At 32.8% G+C, this 23,737-nt stretch overlaps 1 protein-coding gene across 1 annotated transcript in view; it reads right to left on the bottom strand.

Moving 5' to 3' along the window:
- LOC130899758 (protein unc-13 homolog A) overlaps nucleotides 1-23,737 on the bottom strand; it is a 179,597-nt gene that overhangs the window by 116,653 nt on the left and 39,207 nt on the right. Inside the window, exons 2-3 of the mRNA XM_057809940.1 lie at nucleotides 14,453-14,581; nucleotides 4,437-9,306 (exon numbers count right to left, since the gene is read on the bottom strand). Of these exons, the coding sequence (XP_057665923.1) occupies nucleotides 4,437-9,038 (4,602 nt within the window). The 5' untranslated portion in view covers nucleotides 9,039-9,306; nucleotides 14,453-14,581. The remainder of the gene's footprint in view (nucleotides 1-4,436; nucleotides 9,307-14,452; nucleotides 14,582-23,737) is intronic.

The following is a 23,737-nucleotide window of genomic DNA, read 5'->3' as shown; positions in this document are numbered from 1 at the left end:
TTATTGTAATCAACCGAATAGGTATTTTTAAATACGTAAATAATCAAAATTCAAGATACACAAACTGGAAGAGAATAGAAGTGCTAACATTGTTAATAATAGAAAAATTATAGTAACCAACAAGAAGAATTATTCCAAAATTTAAACATTGTTGCGATTTTCTTCCAACCAAACCATTTATAGTAGAACCAAATAAGGCTCATAAAGGATTTTTTTGTCCCGTTTCCTCAAAAAAATGAGGAATGTAAGGAGTGATGGTTGTCTCAATACTATAAAAAGTATAAAAAAATTGTTCTATAAAATTGGAGACAAGACAAAGATAGAACTTCTTCCGTCTCATCAAAACAGCCCCGTAAGGGTCAAAAATACCCTTTATTGAAACTAATACATTTGGTTGACGAAACCATCTTCTGTTCGAATAAGTTATTCGCTGTCTTGCCATTTTCAGCCAAAAACTGTTAAACGGAGATGGCTGTGTTAAGATGGAACAACCTGTCTTCTGTCTGCCACAATTTGGGTGTGTGTATTTATCAATAAATTGTCAATTTTATTTGGGCACAATATCTCGAGCTTTTTTTTAACAAAGTGGTTTATCATCAATAGATATGCTGTATATATTTCAGTAGATCAAAATTGTTTAACTCAAATTCAAAAGTTAGACTGGAATACATTTATGTCGAATATATCCAGAAGCTGGATTAAAAACTAAAGTGTCATTTTTTTTTCATAATACTCTGTTCACTAATGTATAACAACTTTGCTGTGTTACCAAGAAAATATTTTTGGCCTAAAATCAATACTGTATTATTTAGAATATTGAAAAGTTCATTTGTGTGTGAACCTGAAGATAAGATAATGAACTAGAAAAAAATAAATATAGTAACATCTATTGGAAGTAAGAATGGACGAGAAAGGAGTGAAATGAATGAAAATTTACCCGCTTTTATTCGAAGAGAATAATTATACGTTTATTATGACAACGTTTGAACTAACTGTATCATAACATGCAACCTTCTTAGAAATCGATAAAATTTGAGGGAGAACGCGATAATTTAGCGTGAACCCAAAGCTATTATGTTTACGTTATAACTTTATGTTACTATTTTGGAAATTTGCTTCCTATTAAATTATCAAATCTGCGTTTAGAAAAACAACAAAGCCACAATTTTGATAAGCACATAATTAACAGTCTATTAATACTGCTGAAATTATAGAATTTAGAGAACGATGATATTACGGTTAAAACGATGACGATTAGATAGTATACGAGTGTCACCCAAATGTCCTAAAACTGTTATCGCCTAGTTTCTGTTTGACAATCGTCTAAGTCAATTGTTGGAAATATTTCACTGAAAATGAGAAAAATGAGTATTCAGCTGTAATTAAATATTTGTTTTTGACAATAAAAGAAGAGTTATGCACTGTATATGAAGATTTAAAACTTCGACAACCTATGATATTATCGAAAAAGATCACCTAAACCGTCAAATTCAAGTTAAAGAGATATTTTATTCATCCATTATCTTCAAAAAAGTAAAACAAAGACAGGAGAGCATCATTTCTTGATAAAATAAAGGGAGAAATTGCGAAAAACTGACCACATTTGAGAAAAAATATATAACTTCATGTAATGATCAGGACAACTGAACTTCAAATTGATTGACTACCTATCCAGATCAGCGGGTAAAAGGTTATAGCATCAGTGAAGTGTTTAACCTTAAAAGGAGACTATGCTGAATAAAAATGATCGTGGAAGGTAGGAAGCTTTTCATATTGGTCGACCTACATCAATCAACAGTATCTAATAAATAATTGCCATTCAAAACTATTGAAGATGTTTACTTTCATCACTTTAGCAGACGACTATATTGTGTAAATATAACTATAATTATCATCTAATAATTTATAATATGAAATACTACAAAACTTACACTACCTTAAATCATTCGAGTAGTTTCGCCAAATTTTCATATTATATAATCGTCAAGTTTGTCTCCAATTGGAATTCTCAAAGAATTACTATGTATACTACTGTATACAAACTCTTAATATTCAATGATAGAAAGTTTCCTTCCAAAGACCACCATCCATAATTCTTTGTTGCTATACATGTAAGAAAGACATCAACGATATGAATACCAACTGTGTTTTGATACGCATGAGATTGTTAACAATGGGTTTGTCAATCTCTAACGTTTCGAGTTTAGTCAGGGTTTCACATTTATCTCCTCATATATATCATTAGTCATTCTGTATAGCAAGACTCCTTCAAACGTCGAACTGATGATGAGTAAACAGAGATTAAAAAAGAAACGGGCAGAACAACAGGACACTAAGACGATTTATCAGACAAGGTGTAAAGTGTGGAGACCTCAGAACAGAGGGACTTGCTTAAAAATCTAATTAAAGAAATGCGTATTGGTAAGTGTTATGTCAATGTAACAACTTAAGATTGACAGAAAAGTTTGGAAATTATATTTGAGTTTATTTATTAATAGGGGATTAAAACATTGCTTTCCATGAAATTTTAATAATGATGTTCTTGTGATAGCTGTAAAATTAAGAGCGATACTCTAATAATTAGAAAGATTGTACTCGCAATTTTCTTGTTAATATCGATCGAACTCAAAAATATTTATGGCTGTGGCTTCTTATTCGTATGTACGAACTTTGTTTCCATAATTTCATTTTCCAACGTTTTTAAAGATATTTCTGTTGAATCTAACAAGGTCGAAATAGTGTCGTAAGTCTCTAGAGATTGTTTATTTATGTTTGGAATGATTATGTTGTATAGTTAGATGGATAAATGAGGTCAAAAACTTGTTAAAAGGAGCTGACTAATTGATAAATAAACTCTGATTTCCGTTTTTTTATTAGGTTTTTGAATATCGTGTTGATTGTAAAAGAAAAGGTTTGGTTTGCAGGGGTAAAATACATTTAAAATGAAGGATGAATTTTTTGAGCTATAGATGAGGGTGATTTGACAGAAGTGACTTTTTAATGGAAAAAACAAGGTTTTTAATTTCTTGAAACAACGTTGCTCAGATAAAGTCTATTATTTCGACTGTATTTTTATTTCTGGAGAATAATAGTGCATCCAAGTTTCATCAATTGTGACATATCGGTCGAAAAATTTACTTTAATATTTTTTGTCAATCACTAAAGACTTGTCATATGTAATCTCTCATGCAAAATATACCCTATCAGTTGAAATATTCACTTCATTAGCCAGGGAAAGGCCGGGAAAAATGATTCTAATATTTGGCAATCTTGGGATATGTATTTTTATAAGTAGTATATTGGTAATTTTTCTAGTATCACTAGTTTCAGACGTTTCATTTTTTGTATATCCAAAAAAACAAATAAACACTTAAAAACAATAAAATTTACGTTTGATTAACTACAAAACGTCAAAATGAACGAGAACTTATCCCAAATAAATCTGAATATAAACTGCCGCTTTTGGTCGCGCTGTAACTAGCAGATACAAATCCGGCGGTCGAACGGGTTAAGGTGGCCAGGGGTTGTAAAAGTGAAATCAGCCGATTGTACTTCTAGGAAAGGCTTCGAGATACATCTGCCGAGAACTACTGCAAATCTCCATTTTCTAGAGCTATTACATAAATAAATATTTAGCAAAAAGTTAGCCATGTATCTCGTAGATACACGCGCGACTAATGCAAGGTTAAGTGATGCCGAATACCACTTCCTGAGGAAGAGTCTTCAGCCGGGGAAGTAAGGTTACAAACTATAGAAATGCAATTTATTTACAGTCCTTTGAAAGCTAAAAAGCAATATAAATTAGTTTGCACTGACTTTCATAGACTGAGATAAAACAAAAAGTTTTACTCAAAATTGGGTTTCAACCAAATATTTCAAAATTTATTTGAATAAAATGATATGTGAATATAACAAACAATAAACAACGAACCTACACAAATCGAATTGTTTAGCTTAACATACAATGATAAATACACAAATTGTTACAATGAATTTGAAGTGATGAAATGACTGACCCGATTGAAATTCAATGCTAAATGAACACTAAACATGGAATTGTTTTAATCATAGGAAAATGTAGCCTATGCTGAGAATTCGATTATAATGATGATAAAATTCTTTTGGAAATCCAAAATAACATACGAGCTTAACTATTATCAAACCACAAGACGAATACTATAAATTGGATAGCAAACAGCATTAAAGCTCAAAATACCTTCCAAATTTATTCTATTTTCACCCTACACCTTTGAATTCTCTAGAGTCAACAAGGCAAATTTGTCGGAATGCTCGCGACACTAGCAGGTTTTCAAGAAATAGTTGTACAAATTGTAGAGGTGGGAGAAATAACATCGCCGTTATTTGATTTCAATATTGTCATTGTTACTTACGTTATATAGTTTTTATACATATCCATGAAAATAAAATCAACTTACTTTGATTTCAACTGAGGGTTGTGTTGGAGACTTGCCTTGATGATTCTTTTCCTCCGCTTTTCTTTCTTTTAACGTCTTCAATAATTTCCATCTGCTTCCCATTTGAACACCTTCTTTATCTTCTTTTGCAGGAGTGCAGCTGTCCAATTTAATCGAAGGTACAGCAGTTGAGTCTTCTTTAAGTTGTTCACTTCCAATTAATTCCAATTTTTTATTTTCCTCTTCTTGTTTCTCTTTGTTGACATGGCACAAAGCAAATTCGTCATTAATAGCCATCTCTGCTTCATCATACTCGTCGGTGCTATGAGGACTATCAGGTCCGGAAGTAGCACCAGAGGAATGATCGTCTTTTTCATGTGGGCTTTGCACTTCTAATCTATCCAATTTTCTCTCAATACGAAGTTCTTCCTCTTCGTGATGGTAGTTTTTAATTTTTTCGAATAAAGATGCCGCATTGTCTAGTTGGAAAGAAGATCGTTTTTCGTGATTCTCTTTCTTTTTGAACTCTTGTAAAGTAAGTAAATTATTCTCTTTTTCATTCAATACACCTTCTGCTACTTTTGCCGTCATTCGCAGCTCTCTCAGTACAAAGTTCATTTTCTCTTTGACTTCTTCATCTGGTTCTAATTGATCATCATCACTTGGTTCCGGTTCTTCGATCAATGTAGTACCCATTTCGATTTCTAAATGATTCTGTCGTTCAAGTTCTTCTAGTTTTCGTAGTTCATAGCAGTACCATTCATCTTCACTGTCTATACTATCTTCAGTGCTTTGTCTTCGTGAGGATACTCTAGATGTGCTTCTCCACGAATGTGTACTTTTTGCGTCGTCATCGTCTCTGCAGCCTGGTATCTCGAGACTTTGTTGTTGCTTCGGTAAAAAACGATTAGTATGAGATTTAATACTTATCGTTGATGGACTATCTTCTGATACAGGTTCTTCAGACAAATCAATAACGGTCGGTTTATTATTATCTGAACTTGTTTGACTATCTGTCGATTTCTGCTCCGGAAGTATTTTATCCATTTGAGGAATGGATTCCGATTGATTATCAGTCTCTTCAGTTATATCTTCAATAATAATTTCATCCTCTTCATTGATCACGGGATCATCAGAAAATGAATTCGACTGTCTCTGTCTATATCTTCCTAGAGCCCTCGAAACTGCAAATTCCATAGAAGCGGTACCTCCTCCTACGACAACAATCATCTTGCTTTCTTTTACAATGAGATCTTCATTTTCAGCGGATGTAGAATTATTTCTGGGCACGTAAGGCATGGAAGTGTTGTTAATAAAATTACCTTCATTATCTTCTGCGATATTTTTCATCTTACTGTCGTCACTTCCGGGAGTATCAGTTTCAAATAAAGGCTGTAGAGTGAATTCTACGGAATGTTGTTTGTATTTCCTCGATTTACCACTTTCATTGCTATTGGGAAAATCATTGTCAGTATCAACATTACTATCATTGAAAACACTAGCACCATCTTCACTTTTTTCATCCTCCGAACATAGGGATCTTGATTTATCTGTGGACCATTCATTCTCCGACTGTTCACTATCTGAATAGGAAGAATATTGTTGTGATAAACTACTCCTACGTTTTGCCTTTTGGATGATATCAGAAACGGTCGACACGATCCCGCTTTTCTTTTTCTTTTTGTTCAAAGAGGTTCTAATTGTATCTCGTTTTATACCAGGTAGGGAATGGGATCTACTCCGTTTACTAACGTTTAGATTTGGTAACCATTGGGAAACTGAGCTCATTGCAGACTTGAACGTGTTCGCTCTTTTAACTTTTTTGGTAGTCTCTGTCACATGCGGTCTTGTATCTGTACCGGAAGAAATTGTAATGTATCCTGATTGTGTCATAATTATTCCACTGGTATCGTAGAACAAATTTTGCCCATGTTGTGTTTGAACTACGTATTCAGGTAAATTTTTATTTCTTAGATCTAAATCCAGGAAAGGTATTTCTTGTCTCTGATTCCACTGTTTCTGCTGTTCGCGTAGTTGAAGCTCATAGGCTGTAGGTTGAGATTGATATGAGCGATTTCTATCTACATTCGGAGAATGTGTAGTATCGGTAGTATCTCGTATATCATTTTGATCATATCCTATCCATGCTTCCTGATCTTCATATTGGTTATCTGTTCTTGATGATGTTGGGTAGTAAGACAAGGCATCTGTAATATTACCAGAAGGAAACATAGTTCTGTACATAGCGGTTTTATATCCCTCATGATTTGAGAAATCCTCAGTATCTCTCCCCGTAGATGATTTATGCCTTGGAGAATTAACATTAGCTTCAGAATAAGGCATGTACGATACTGGAGGATGATAATTTTTTGTGGGATTGAAAAATTCGTTGTTTTCATAAGGCTCGACCAGATCTGGATAGTTTGTTTGGCAACTGTAATCACCACTATTACCTGTATATACAGAAGTATACGAGTCACGATTACTACCAGCCACGGAATAAATAGCAGGTTGATCATATCGATACATAGAGACGGTGGAAACTCTTTCTTCGCTAGTTATAGCGCACACTTTATCTTTTTTCCTATTGGGGCTTACATTTATGTCCGAAGCAGGAGCCGGAGCTGGAACGAAGTTTCCATAACCATCTGCGCTATCTAGACCTGAAGGTGACTTAACAGTAGTGAATGCAGAGAGATGATGACCTCCAGGTAAAAAATTCGAAGGATCTGGCAATTTACTATCCAAGGATGATTCGGTGTAGTGCTTAGAACCACTGGGTATAGGACCATATTGATTATAAACAGGAGAAATCATTCTACAATTACCATGTTTTCCTTCGGCGTAAGAATTAGATCTCGAATTTTTTGGTGATCCAGGTGATTTCTCCAAACTAGACCAACCACTCATTGATGATAATCCTGAATCAGATTTCGCAGCAGCTAGAGAATGTGATTTATTCCTTCTAGGTGAAGATTTTGTAGATTTTGGGGAGTAAGGAGGTTTTGGACTGAGTCTCTCATTTGGATTAATCAGGGCAGTAGATGCTTCAAGAAAAACGTTTGAAGAGCTTGCTGCTTTCTTCAAATTTAAAAAATCTTCCGTGACGTCCGGTGCTGGAGGAGGTGGGGGACTGTGATTTTGAGTAACAGTAGAAGACTCATTTGGTTCTACGTAACCGTCTTGTCTTGTCCTGATACTACATACGGAAAGTGTGGGAGATGCAGTTTTTTCCGATCTGACATTATACACATTCGGTGTTGATGATACAGTTTCATATGTTGCAGGCAACAATAAATTCAAGACTGGACTCATACAACAAAATGGATTCTTGGGATTTTGAGCTGCTATAGCAGCAGCTACTGCTGCTTCTATTTGTTCCGCATGTTGCACAGCAGCACTGTAGGCTAATCTCCCAGTAACTGTAATGAAAGGATCGCTAGTTGTGCTGGCATCTAATTGCCTCCTTCTGGGTGACGTGGGACTTCTTGATTCAGTTCCCAACGTTTCAGCTACCTCCTTATCGGCATCTGATAAAGAAAACCTTGAACTAGATTTAGATGGGTATGAAACGTTTGCGAGTAGAGTGGGTAAGTCAGATTTTGCTAGCAAAAGAAACTCATTTTTATCTTTCGCTCCACTTGAGAAACTCCATTGATCATCCGGATACATTTGCTGAAGTGCTTCGTCAATATTGGATAAATCCTCTGCTTCTTTAACATCGATTTGTTCTTCTTCAATTTCATTAATTGAAATTGGTGATTCCATTAGCTTTTTTCTCAATTGTTTAATATTAACAGAATCTTGATGTAACTTACTACTAAGGCGATCCAATTCATCTAATTTTTCAATAGCCAGATGATCTATTGAGTCTATTTTAGTTAATTGAGCTAGGTCTTGGTCACTTATGCAAGGAGAATTGCCTCTGTAGTCTTTATAATCCAGTGCCGAATAAATTTCTTCATTCTCATCTAGCCTGTTTGAGGTATTTATTGGTTTCCTGTCACCATTTTCACTGCTATCTTCTCTTTCTTCCCAAATCATTCCCAATTGACTGATTCTATAAGTGGGGTCGTCACCTACCAAATCTTCCCGATAGGCTTGGTTGAGGCTTTTATAAAAAGCTTCATCAGGTACGTGCATTTCGTCTATTCCAGTATCCATATTCAGTTGTTGAACGTCCGATTGTTGACCGTGAGATCTTGTAACATCAAGTCCTTCTTCTAATCCATCTTCTACAGCACCGTTACCCAAAATTTCACGAATTACCTCTAATTCTCCTAGTTTTCCTTCTAAAGATGCGGCAGCTGTCTGAACTGTTGAAATTCCACCCGAAGTATAAAAATCTAATAACTGTGATATGACGCTTTGTTGTTCATAAAGTAAACTTTCCAATTTTTCTAAACGTTCCCACATTTTCAAATACTCCTGTGATAGAAGATCTAGAGCTCTCCAAGCGTATTTTAGCTCAGTTTCTAGAATATTAAGACGAGTTCCTAGTCTTTCCATATATTCGTTGATAACATAATCTACATTAGCATCATATTTTTGTGGAATTACGGCAGGAGCCATCGCATCAGAATTATTGCTCATGACTCCACAAGCTTCCTCCATATTTTCCATCGGTCACATGCCAGATTCGATTCACTGAGAGAATATTTTTCCATTGATAAATGTAATAGAGTGTTTTCGTTGTGTAAATATAGTATCTCGGAATTGATAGCCATGTCGAAGAATCGTTTTGACGGAAGTCATTGCTGATTTATTACATATATAAAATTGAGAAGTGAAAACTGCGGTAACATGAGGATTTTGCACTAAACTTAGTGTTCACTCGGATGAAGATGAGGTTATGATATATTTTCATTTCTGTTGCTGTTCCATGAAGCATCTGAAAACAAAAATATTTTAAATCGATGTTACTTAAAATGTGTATATTCCTATTGCTTTATGACAAAATATTCGCAAACATGGCTGCAGTCATTCTATAGTTAACGTTTTCGTGGTACGATAAAAAAAGAATCATGAAGCTTGATAAAATAATTACAAAACTAAATTCACCATGAAGTGATGAAAAATCGAAATGTTTTATATAGTTAGTGAGTAAATAGAAAAATTAATGAAACTTCAAAGTTTCAATTGTAATTGAATTAAATGTTTGAAGTAGTTTCCACAATTTCCTCTAACAAAGCTTTATAACGAAGTCAACTTCACATTCCTAAAACAATTCCAGCTTACTGAAACTATGTTTTCAATTTGATTATTGTGTTTTCCACTGTAATCCTCAGTAAAATTCTCGACCATACCTGTGGTATCTATTTACCACATAAACTAACAAACAAGTTTACAAGTTCACGATGGGACATCGTATCTTTAGGACGAATCAAAATAAGAGGGATAACGTTGAAACAGAAAGTAAATATTTATTTTTGAATATTTCAAGACAATTTACAAAAAATGCATTTATATTTTTAACCTTGGGAATACTCACTACCTCTCACTAATATTTCCGGAGTAAACTTCACATTCACATATTATTACGAGTGTGGCAACAGTGACTATAGAGCATCGTAAAATCATCAATTCCAAATGATATATAAACATTTTTTCACGAGAATTCATTAGAGAATTTGGGAAAACAGATCGTTTCGTAAATAAGTGAATATTTAACCTACCCGAGTTGTTGGTTTACGCACCATACACCTCTTCTTTGGCTCTATCTTTGCTCAGCACCAAAAATTATCAATGATAAGTGACACAAGAATCCTTGTTGCGTTCAAAACGCATATTTTGGAGTTAAATTGAAGGAAAAAATATTCGGTAAATTGATTAGAACATTATAGAAATTAGTAGTTTCGTTTCAGTGAGCTTGTTGCTGTTTTTTTACATTGGGCTGAGAGATGATCTGACCCATGAACCCTTCTCCTTTTACCGGGTTTGAGAACGGTTGTGCAACAATTTATCAAAAAAGGGAATGCTTATATAAAACACATGACAACAAAAACGCCAGAAGACTGCTATGACTATAAGAGGGTAAGAAACGACACCAATACATTAGTAAGGCAAAAAAGAACAGTTTATATACACAATATATTAGCTCAAACCTCATAACAAAGGAAACTTGGGTCCAATAACTTGAAGAATTGTATAAAGAAGAAGCAGTAAGCATTCATTCCAGAATTCACAACTAACGAAGTAGAAGAAAGATATATAAAAACCGCATTAATGAAACTCAAGAACAGAAAAAGTCCAGGCCCAGACGGCATTCCAAATGAACTTCTTAAGTAAGGCGGGAGAGGCCTGAAATAGCATATAACAGCTCTAACTGCAAAATCCTATTACATCAAAAAATGTTATTGTTCAAAAAAGGAGAAAAAAAGATACCCGCAAACTACCGAGGCATAAACCTTCTAAATATAACCTTGAAGCTAGTATCAAAGATCATGACAAACAAAATAAATGAACTCACCACATTGAGCGATGAACAGCAAGAATTCAGATCAGGACGATCTTGTACAGATACGATATTTGTCCTGCGATAAATAACTGAACAATCCATCGAGTATAACAAACGGTGATCTGTTTTATAGACCTGGAAAAGGGGTTTGACCGAATACAACTGGAGGACGTGGTACACCAACATTTACCAGAGAAATAAAATACACGTCAAAATCAATGGCATGACTCCCGAAGAAATTCCTGTAAACAGTGGTATTCGACAAGGAGATTCTCTTAGCCCCGTATTGCAGCATAAACGAAATGCATGACCATCTCAAAATACCTATTAGATGCAAACTGGTTGTAGATGTTGAAATTATACAACAAAAGATGAAATTTAAATATCTAGGCCTAGAAATACCAGGATATTGAAGCGTAGTTAAGAAACCAAGCGGCAAAAGCAGCACGAACCTCAGTTTATCTCAACGATACAATCTTCCGAAACAAATATATCGGAATCGAGGACATTATAAGAACATGTAAGATTGACAACCTAAACAAATGGATATTGGGAAGAAAGAGAGAGTGGAACAAACACATATATCGAATGAATGACGACAGAATGGTCAAAATAAGTAGAGACAATTCGCACTTAAGGCGCCGAAGCGTTGGAAGACCACGCAAGAAAAGCAGCAACAACCTCTCTAATTAGACGGCAGAGGACACGAGGAAAAACAAGCATTTTACTTACATTAAAGAAAGAAGAAGATTAAAGAAAGTGATATGAAGCTTACATATGAAAATTAAGGTACGTTTCTTTACAATAGTCATTGTATATAACCTACAACAATTTAGTAAGTCAAAATATTGATAAAAGACTCAAGATTTCGCTGATAACTGATCCATATTCTCGATACAGCAATGGAAACTCATAATTTTTTCAGAAATTATAAATAAATTTCATTTCATTTCCACTGTTATTAATTTAAAGAATAAGGTACATTTTCATGTTCTTATTTAAGTGTATCTGTTGAATTTTCTTTTCCTCCTTTTGTTTCTCCATATTTAATAATATTCTTCGTCGGTTTATTTTCTATGATAATTTTTCTTCAAATAACAGCTGCAATCTCCCACTTTTTATTACGTCGTATAGAATTTGAAAATAGGCATGATTCGTATCTAGAGGAAAAAACTAGAAAAACAATTATGTCTCGTTTTGCTATTGGTTTCTGAAATATCGGCATTAACTGAACACTGTTTTGGGTGTATCATACAATGTTTACTTGAATTGAGTACGAAATTCTGCAACCTTATATTTTTTATAGAGCTTGCTAGCTATAAATTTAGGGTCGATAAGAGAATACGCCAGAATTAAGGAGCTTATATCGATTTATGTTGAGCTTATTTCAAAATTTCTACAAAAAATGAAAGAAAACATATATGTACTTGGAGGATAGTTAAAAAAAATCTGAAAATACTTTGCGTTACTTATGTAATTGGCAAAAATCAGCAAAAATAATTCGACAAACCTTGTTCCTGGCTTAATAATTTCTAGTATTTCCGAGATTTGTGTTGCTGCCTGTTACTGTTAAGTTGAATACTACGTCGAGTAGAATCTTTAAAGGTATTACACGAAAATGTCAACACCGCAAAACATTCCACTTGGAAAAATGTATTATACGATGTCATAGGTGCTTTACGCAGAAACATGCTGTTACTATTGGGTTTTTTTTCGATCCTTCATGGAAAATTGTAATATCATCTTTTGAATTAACTGATTTTATTCTAAAAAGATTACTATCAAAAACAGTAATTTATTTATATCTATTTTCAATGAATGTTCATTATTTGAACGAAGCAAATATTACTTCGGAATAGTATTGATTGTATCTCATTTTATTGCTATTATTTATTTTCGATTATATCTTGTATCAATGAAGGTAATAGGTTCTAATTCTAATTCATCCTTCTGTCAACTATAATAACTATTAGTCAAACATCGATAGAAAAATAATTAAGACAACGAAGAACTCAAATTGTTCATCATGATTAAATTATGTTTCTGATGAAATCAACATTAATTCTATTTCACCTAATAGTAGAATTTTTCACAAATATTGAGGAAAGAATAATGGATTCAGAAAAAATGTTCAAGTCATAGAAAGTCAATTCAAAAAACAGAAATCACTTTTCTTATTAAATAATTTTGAAATATTTTGTCATAACATACTAATGAAGTTCAAATATTGCAAAAGGTACGCAAATGATAATTATTTGTTTTATTGTTGTTTATCAAAATTATTAATGATGATACATGATGTAATTAAATGTAATGAATAAATATCGAATTCTAATTTGGTTGTTTATTAATCGTCGAGTTAAATAATACAGTTTCGAAATTTCACAGGAAATATTGTTGAGTTGGAAAAACATTCAAATCGATTGGGAAAATAGGAAAATTTGTTACAGTCTAGATGGACTCCACAAAGTGGCATATACAAATCAATTCTTAGAAAGGTATCCCACACAAACTGTGTAAATAATAACAAGTTCGGAAAATTAGACTAAATATTGGTCTTGGTACATAAATTATGTCAAATTTCATAGAATAGTCTTAAGTCGGATTTTACGAAAAATTCCTCCATATTTTCACATGTGTCTTGAAGATATTTCGGATTGGTACAAATGCCACTAATATATGTTCATGATATTTGGAATGTCGGTGTATAAATTTATTAAAAATTTATACAAGTAAGCTTCAAGCTCGATAATAGTTACGATCATTGAATCTACTTTTGTTGAATTTTGAAGTTTTGCAATTAAAAAGTGAGATACTGAGTGGAATACAAAAAGAAATAAGATAAGAAACAGGATTGAATGCAAGAGTCGAACATACATTATCAATATTTTACAGGGCCATTTCGTAATTACTGATTTTAGTTTTCAATCTCCGTTTATCTGGTTTTTCCACTCTTACTGGTGGTCCCTAGTTACTTCATCTACCATGTTGTCTCTCTCTTTCTACCTCATTTCTATACTAGTTGTCCTAGTTCCTGAGTTTCTTTGGGTCTTCCTCTCCTTCTTTTTTTATATCTCTTTGCTTCTATGTAATCTTCTCTTTATATGTCCATACCAATTTAAACATTTCTTAACAACTTCTCCATCGGCTTATTTTCTATAATTATCTCATATGTTGTCGTATCTATACTCATTTTTCCAGCTTATTCATCTTATTCAGAACATAGTATATTTAAATGACTTTTCTTACTCGCAAATAGTTCCTTATCAATTTTTCCATTTTCCATACGCGAAGTCGTCACTCCATCTATTCTTAATCCTTTCGTTATGTTCCTTTTTTATTTGGTATCATTATTTCGCTTCTATTTAATACCAATATTTTAAAAACAAGTACATTGGATCAGAAGAATTGGAACCACCGGAATGTGTGATAAAACAGTAGAAAAAATTTGTGGAGTGGAGTGGAAAGAAAATATTATTGAAAAATCTGTCAAATAGAAATTTTGTATCAAATTTTGAACTTTTGCGTAACTTTGCAATAATATTAATAATTAAATAGAAAAGCTGATTAGTCTACTTACCCATGTCAATATATTGAGCTGCAGTCAATATGGGAAAGTAATTCATTTAATCCACGTCCATTTGGCCGGCGTTAATATCACTTCACATGTTTTTAATGTCGATGTTATTCACTCGTTGTTTTAAGGTTTCTATCGATAACCAAAAATGAGAAATTCGCATAGAACGCGCTTAGAGTGTGAATATCAATAATTTGAGTAACTTTCAATAAACTGTTCGTAAAATATATTAGGTGAGAATTGAAATTAAATGGAACGTTGATAGATTTGTATTCAATCGAATATCAGGACCCGATTCTATAACATGGTTAAAGTGTGTATAAAGAATAATTGCCATTTTCTTCACAATCGTATTTAAATTGAGATTTCAATTATCTATTATCTATATTAAATCCTATTTTTAAAAACTATTGAATAACTTCTAGTCTCCTGTTTATTGAAAGTCATTATTTTTAAATTTTACAAAAGTAACTCAAATTGTTGACACATAGATGTTAATTATCATGCAGTTAGTATAAAGCGTGTTGTTTTAAGAGACTAACTGGTATAAATTTTAACTAATTGCTTAACCAAACTGTTAATTTGGCGATGATTTTCGAGATGCATGCAATTTTTTGTTGATTTAGGTTGATAATAGAGTAGACGAAATAGATGAAGAGAATTGCATGCAGTGATGTTCGTAGAAAAGGGTGAAAGTTTTTAATTAGTGAATATTAAGTGCTTGTAATAGAGTATATGTTTGACGTCTAGAAAAATCATATCTACCGACTCTTTTGATCGAACATAGATAATTAAAACAAACTTTCAACGGTTTTCACAATGAAAAACCACTACTATACTTTTTTGTTTCTCAAAGTCCGAAGTAATTTCATTGATTAACAATTGATTTCATCCTTCAGGATTGTTTATTTTGGTATATATCCTTTTGTTAAGTTTGAATAGTTAACTTGAATGTTTTAGAAGATTTAGTACAATATAATCTCAGATTATGAAATAACTTTTCGGAAACTATGATCGGTTTGGCACGTTAGAAAACTGAACGGGTCGTAGTCGACATAATATTATATGATTCTCTATACCCTCGTAGATTAGTGGGTGAATGCGATCAGCTGTTGTGTCATTTATCTACTTTTTTTTAAACTTAGAAAATTATTAATTCCCTCTAAATGGCTATCTACTATCAATACTCATGACCAGCGTAATTGATAGGCTACTGAGCCTTACACATGTCAGCATGAAAATAGAAAATACTGAACTTTAGTGTAAATTATCATATGAAAATTAACGCACAAAAAAGTAATAGATATCAAAAGTTCTTGTGTATCATGTTTAAATTTTGAAATTATCTCCGAAAATTGATCAGCTGATAGATGATCTACTAGACCTCAGATCATAGGTTCCGAAAAGTTCTATCAAAAATTGTGACTTTCATATAAGTTTTATAGAAAACTGAAAAATGTGGAGTAAACTTTTAGTTTGGTTTGTGGTTTCAGAGACATATGCATCAACAGCTGAAGCAGATTGCAGACTCACACTCGAAGATGCTTATTGGAGATTCTTTATTGAGTATCATTTTGGCAAAATAAAGTGATACACGTTTTAAAATATATTTTAATCCAATCGAAACGCGTTTATATTTCTCATATTGTTAATTCTCTTCAAAAAAAAACAAGATATATACCATGAACATTGCGAAAACCTGTTATTCTACTTTAATAAGTTTTTATACCAATAGGTCCCTAGTGTGAGATTGAAAATTTTTTTTCTCAGTTGTGTGTGGTAACACGATTTCAAGGTTCATTTATTTGATGGATTAGTTCGTTTATGGTACCCTTTAGAGTCCAATTCTCATCTTTAAATTTATTATAATTGAACGAAGTAAAATAAAGTTCCTAAACAAAACCCTGAATGTATTTCATTTTGATGTAAGAGGCCTATTATTGTAACTTATCTAAAAAATGACGCTTTATAGTCATTAGAGATTTTTTATTCCCTTTATTTTCTCATGTACGTTAGCATATTCTACATATGCGCAATATTAGAAGTTGGAGACCTTAGCCTCAATAAGGATAACGGACTGCACTAAAAAAAGGTTGAAACGGCAATTTTTATCTATTTTAAAAACTATTTTTCAATAAGAATAGTCCTAAAATCAACACGATTTAGCAAAAAAACACAAAATCATAAAATATGGAACTGCTTTTGAAGTTTTTCAAGAACTGTCTATTTTATTTATGTACTGTCAGGATTATTAGTTACATTAAGGTAAGTAACTAAAAATGGAAATTATATCTTAACTCTCTTTATTACTTAACAAAGTTGGTCGCACAGTTTCAAACTCACAAAATAAGAAAGAATATCAATATTGAAGTTTATAATTGACGTTGTTTGTATATTGGGATATAATTAATGTACAAGTCAAACTCAATTCGAATGAAAAATTGATTATTAACCGCTCTTAAGCGAATAAAACCGTTTAAACTTTCTCTATAAACAGAAGAAAGAAACAGAAGTTTCAATAAACATACTAAACTTGTTAATTGAATTTTATCCCACAAGTTGGTTGATCAATTTAAAGATTGAAAAATAAATTACGAAGCTCGCCGGAAGCAAATTTTATTCACTACATCTTGATTTTTTTTCATATTACTTCAGTAGTCACTGCAGGCACACTTTTCCTATCTAACCCAATGATATCACTACATAGGCCCTTTATACTGATTTTTTCTGAATCGATTTTTATTTCAACTATATTCTCTGAGTATCTCTCTTAGCGACATTTCTGTTATTACCTTCATTCGAACAAGTGGTTTCAAAACAGGAAAATACGGGGAGAATTTCTTATTAAAAGCGTTTTTGTTGATTCGCCGACAACTGACAATCTCTTGTTTCTTTTTGAATTAGAATACTGTTTTCCACCTTCACAAATACTTTTAGTAGTAGTTTTAGTACTATACTATAGATTTGTTACAAGAGGAATAAATTTGAATAAACCAATTTTGGTTTACACGATTTCTTTTTCCTTTTAGATTTTTTAATTTACCAAGTTTAATACTATAATAATAACACATTATCATACTGAAATGTCGACAATAATAAATCAATTTCTAATAAAAAGAACAGAAATTGAAATATTTTTCATAGTATTCCGTATATTCATAATTTGAGAGTAGAATTTTAATATAATTAGATTTCCTAGTTGATATGTATGACTATGATACAAATAACAATGATTGTGAAACATGTGTTAATTAGATGAAATCTCGTATATATGCCGCAAATACAGCAAACCGAAATTATTGAATGTTCAGGTTTATAGGTGAGAAAATTGAAAACAAATATATAAAAAACCGATTAATTTATTGTTTGATTGATCAATTATTATTGATAATAGTATTCAACAGTGGCGTTAGAAATAAACTTCATATAGATATCAAAAAGATTTGCCATCTTAACCTGACTAATATTTTTCAAATTAATTTTCACGTTTCGATAGATTTTTTTCAACGTGCTGTAAATTTAACATTTCCTTCGAGTTGAGTTTAGTCAAATTCTCATCTTGCGATTTCAGCAACTACTAAATGTTGATTCATTCCGAATCTACCTCTTTTTATTCAATTCGCGAATTATTTTTGTTTGCAGCTAAAGTTTGATTTTGCACACATTTTCTGTAGTCAGAGAAGGCCACCGTTCCTCGTAGAATTATTTCAATTTGGCTTCAGTTCTTCCAATGATTCTTCCAACTGTTTACCGATGCATTTTACCTCATCAAATTTGTTCCAGCTTTCCTTAACATTCATATCAAGATTACACTCCACAGTATTCAATTTTTTTCTCTTATTCAATAGAGCTCCAAGATCTGAATTATTCTTTAGCCTATAGGTTGAAGCAAAGCCGTCATAAAAATGTCACTTTAATTGTATGACTAGACCATACACTGCTTTGAACCTTTGTTTGAATACGTTTTGTTATCAGAAACAAAAAATAGCCATTGTAAACCACGCTTTCTCATTATTCACCAAAGCACAGGCATGTCGTCCCTGTTTTTATTTTTTGGAGCACAAGGATCCAAATATCCGTTAAGCATCCGTAGCAGTGTATCGTTAATCTTATCTCGTCATGATCAAATTTCCTTCAGAAGCGATATCGGTTACAAAGGTAATGGGATGAAGCGAAATAAAATAGCTGACAAGCTTGCTACAATAGTAGCGCATAAGCCTTTCACAGGACCAAAACGTTTTCATGGAATCGACTACAAGACATCGATTATTTTGATGACTCTGGTTCATTTCGCCGATCATTCTTAATTTTGGCAAGAAAAAGATATTGGATAGACTAATTGATGGTACGTCTCCCGGCACTCAAAAAACCTCTACTTCAAATGGATTGATTTCAGGAAAGATATTTATTGTTTAGACTTACCCCCGATAAAAAATTTCTTCTATTGGACAATCATGAGAGCCATAAGTAAAATCGAGCTTTAAAATTACGCTAATAAGAGCAACTTCGTAGTTTTGCGTATTCTTAGTAAAAAATATTTGATCATACAAGAGTCATAGTTTAGGGAGATTGAACACAAAGAAGGGAAGGGTGTAAATATGTTTGATTTACTTTTGCTACCACATAACAAAGGGTTGGATACATTTGTCTCTGAAATAATAATCAATTTGATGGAAATGTACTAATCCACTAACAATTAATGAGAGAGTAATTCCAAGACAAACAAAAATAATAAAACTTTTCTATGAATTAGCGGCAATTCCGTAATCCTTTTGTTGAAAAAGGAAAAAGATCAGTGCAGATAATTGGCTCAGTAAATTTCCTCTGGCGTTTTAAACATCAAGAGAACATTAGAAGAGAATCGAAGATTGAACACGTAATTGAAATTTTTTCGTGAAAGCTCTAGCATTTTCGTAGTTCATTAAAAGAAAAACATACATTGGCAATTAATCACAAAGAATTGATTTCCTATTATGTCAAACTAAGATAAACTAAATTTAACACAAAGCAAATGAATTAGATCTACGAGAGTTGTCTGAAAAGATTCCCACCTCAAATTTAAGATGTCACTACTCATTAATATAAGTTAAAGTATAACAAAATATAATGCCCATGGGTATAAGAGATAACTCTTTTTCTACTCTCTAAATGTTATTTCCTACGTGAAACTTTTGTTTTTTTTTGAATATATATCCCAATATACGAGCGCCGTTTTTTTTTAACCTTCAATAGGCACACCTACATTTCGACATAATCACCGGAGAGATTGAGACATAATTACGGACATCTTTCGACACCATTCACGCACAATACTATCACTCATGAAGTTTTCCCCGTACCCACGACTCATTCTCCGATGGATTTCTGTAGCACTATGGCCTTCAGACTGTAGAAAACGAATCACACTTGGCAGGAGCATCAATAATGGCGGACATGTTTACGTGGCTTTAGCACAACGCCGACTGACGCCTAAATGTCAACAATGGCGGAGTGTGTAGGGCGAAAGCTTCGTAGTCGCCTACAGTGCATGCCCGATTTTTTCTGCCCGCGTAGCGTCTACATGGAGGTTGAAAAACAAATTACTCATTTGAACAGACCACTGTTTTGCGCGCTCCTCTTATTGGAGACGCCATTAATTTCTTAGTACGAGACCAATTAATCCTCTACAGGAACTTCAATATAAGTTATGAAGGTGAAGCTAGACATTATGTTTAGAAACTTTGTTCCATCATTTACTACCTTCAATCTTTGGGGAACTGAATTAAAACGTATCAGCTTGATTGACGACGAGTGTATGGAATGGAAAAAATTGAGAAAATCATTGATAGAATCGAAAACGTTAACTAAATGGTATTGGACTACCGTTAGATGTAGGTTAGAGAGATAGAAATGGATATCGTCATATCCAAAGAGCGCAATTGCCTTATACTGACTGAAGAATTATGTAAACGTAAGCTATCCGCTCGTTGGGTGCTGTGTTTGCTCAGAGGCATATTTCCCAGTCCAGAATGAGTCGTATACATAACCGTAGATAAATCCTGAACCTAACCTGAATTCACAATTACAATAAATAAATAAAATAAGTCGAAATAATGGATTGCAAAGGGCAAACCTGCTTCGGAATAAGGCAAAATTGATTCGTCGGTAGGAAAAGTGACAGAGACTTTGTTCCGCAATAAAAATAATTATGGAGAAAAAAACGTTGTTTATTTATCAGGTCGAAAAATGTTCAAGCACAAATCCTACTAAACGCAAATATATTTTGTTGGAAGTTATTGAAAAATTATCATACTATTATATTTTGCATCGTCACGAAATTACATAATCATGAAAGCTTCAAATTTGTAATACAGCATTAAGAATATCAAAAGTTCAGCAAGTGCGTTGGTTTTCCAAGTAAACTATTAAACTATGGACAAGGTAGAGTCATACATACAAATCAGTGAAGGAACAATGAAGAGTATTCGAAAAGTGTCGAGGAATGAAAAAGTATACGAAATTGTAAATTGGGTAATTTTGTAATTTCATTAAAGTTTATAAATTGATTATCAATAAGAAATCATCGATTTGTTCGTTGTAGTGTAAAATGAATACATCTATTGAGTAAGTAGGTCTCCTAAATGTAACGGAACTTCTAGCGGGCAGAATAGAGGAACGTATCAGTAGACAGACAGAAAATAGCACTGGAAACTGATGACTTCAATCCATTAACATTTTATTTAAAGATACTTCCACTTTAATCTCATCAATTACTAATGTGTACGAAAAGATTTCAACTGTGAAGAACGATCTTTCTTCCAATATGAACAAGTTTTGTACCGATATCTCATCAATATGAAATGATATTGCCGCTGTTGCCGACAGTAAAATTTAGATTCTAAAATTGTATAATAAGAATTGAGATGGAAATCAGATAAATGAGAAAATCAAGGAGATAAATATGCAGATTTTAAAAGACATTCCAATAGAAAAAAATAATATTGAGTAAATCTCAAAATCTCTGGGGGGCAGCGAGATATCTGATAAAATTCAAAGTGAAAAAAACTAGCTATGTCCAAGATAGAGACATGCAGCTAGTCTTCTTATTCTTAGTACGTGATGTAAACAGTACCTTGTTACTTCCATTCAATAGAAAAGTGTAAGAATAGAGCCATTTGCCACTATAAACTTGAATTATTGACTTCACAGGAGTCTCATAACAAACTTTATATTGAGAGAAAACAAGAAAGATCTTCCTGAGAAGAAAGATTCTGTATAAGTTTTATTGTGCCAGATGATTCCGGAACTGGACTACTTGGATGAATTTATTCCGGTTTTTAATGTCATGTCAGCTGAGCAATATCTGGCTCTTAGCATAAATATGCTACAGCTCCACACTGGCTATCTCAAAGGACTATGCGCGCTCAGAATATACCTAATGAAACTGGATCTAGCAGAAATTGTGTGGAAAAGAGCAAGAAACCGAGAAGATGCTTTATATAAGCAATTTGTGAGAATGAAAATTCAACTTTCTTGAATTGGTGATGAAGATGTAAATAAATTGCTCTGATGGCGCAGGCTTTTGTAAGTAAGCCGAATGTTTTAGATTGAACTTCACACTATAAATACTAAAAGTTGGAGAGTTGACATTCATTAGAGTCATCACAATAAGATTGAAGTAATCAAACGGAAAAAATGAGAGCTCGGATCGCCAGCCGTAATATAGTTTAGTAAATAGTATGTTCATAACTTGGATTAGTTTTAATTGGGCCGTGTAATTCAACCAGACATAAAAAATATTCTTCGTGTTTCAAGTTTATCCTTAGATGAGCTAGAAATCAGAAAACTTCACAATACCATAACAAAAAGTTATATTGCAAACCTGCCTCTATTATCAGCTCAATAGTTCTTTTAAATATATCTACAAATATGAGAAGCATATAAATCATAACCAATTCCACGGTGTTATTTTCATTTTATATTTGTGTCCAATATAAATTTGTAATCATAAAAATCCCTCAGGTAGTCCTTTAGATTCTACTATTCTCTGTAAATTACAAGCTTGCGTTCTTTTGAAAATTCAGGTCGCTTGGCACTCCTAGGATATGAAATTTGAATAAAAACAATTCCGGTTTTAGATTACGATAAACCAAAGGAAAATTGATAGTCCAATAAAAACACTTGTTGAAAATAAGGTTATCATCTATTTTTTCAAGCATACCCATTAAAAAACCAAAGCAGTTTATTTTTCGTGAACTGCGTGGAGTATTGAGAAAAGAATTTTATCGTTCAAGCAGTAGTAGTGACATTTATGAATGTTTCAAAGTTAAGTATGAATAACCAGGAAGAAGCGAATATGTATGGTTAGATATTTTATAGAAAAAAACCCTCACGCAACTATAATAGAAAGTGCCTTACAACAAAATGTTAGTAAAATGCAGTAAAATTTTTGAAGAAATAACATTTGCACCCATAAGACGTTCAACTTGTTCATAATATCTCAGGAGATGATCGGTACACACGTATGAAATGAGAAGAAATTTTAATTTTCCTAATAGTGTAATATTTTTAGACGAACAATGTTTCGTTGATGTGGTACAGTAAATCGATACAATTGTCGCTACTGGGCTCGGGAGAATGCTCACTGGACATAGACAAAACACACCCAGCACCCCTAAAAAATTAATGTTCGAGTAGGGATCGGCAGGGGAAGATTTATTATTTGGTCTTTATTTATTTCGTGGGAATTCTACAGCTTAGGGATATTTGGAACACCTTCTTATGGCAGTGCTTTCGGTCCTAATTGTGGTATTTCTGGATCCGACTAAGTCAAACTGTGATCCTAGTAATTGGTTCCAACAAGATGGTGTACCCCCATTTTATGGTAAGAATGTTTGAAAGTTTCTGGATAACCAGTTCGTAGGAAGATGGATAGGAAGACGTGAATAAATTGAGTGGCCACTTAGGTCACCTAATCATACTCTCCTAACAGATTTAGAATAGAATTGATAATATTTAAACGAACAAATTAGATATGAAATGACTCGTATAACACTGCAGATGATAAAAACAGATCAGTTCTACCATCATCTAGTCCTATATCAGATAGTGAACGGGACATAATTTGAAAAATGTGAGATATAATTATAATAATTCAATAAATCCCTCGCCTTTATTTCTCAAATGACCCATTTTAAAATCATAGTTTTACTATCAAATAATGTAAAAAACCTAGCATTCTATTAGAACAAATATTTATCAAGTCATATTTTGCCACATTTGAAGTCAAAAGACGCGGAATAATACTAT

The sequence above is a fragment of the Diorhabda carinulata genome, chromosome 11, assembly GCF_026250575.1.
Source record: "Diorhabda carinulata isolate Delta chromosome 11, icDioCari1.1, whole genome shotgun sequence".
Classification (NCBI taxonomy): domain Eukaryota; kingdom Metazoa; phylum Arthropoda; class Insecta; order Coleoptera; family Chrysomelidae; genus Diorhabda; species Diorhabda carinulata.
The sequence above is the reverse complement of the archived record's forward strand: the minus strand, read 5'-3'. Positions and strand labels throughout refer to the sequence as shown.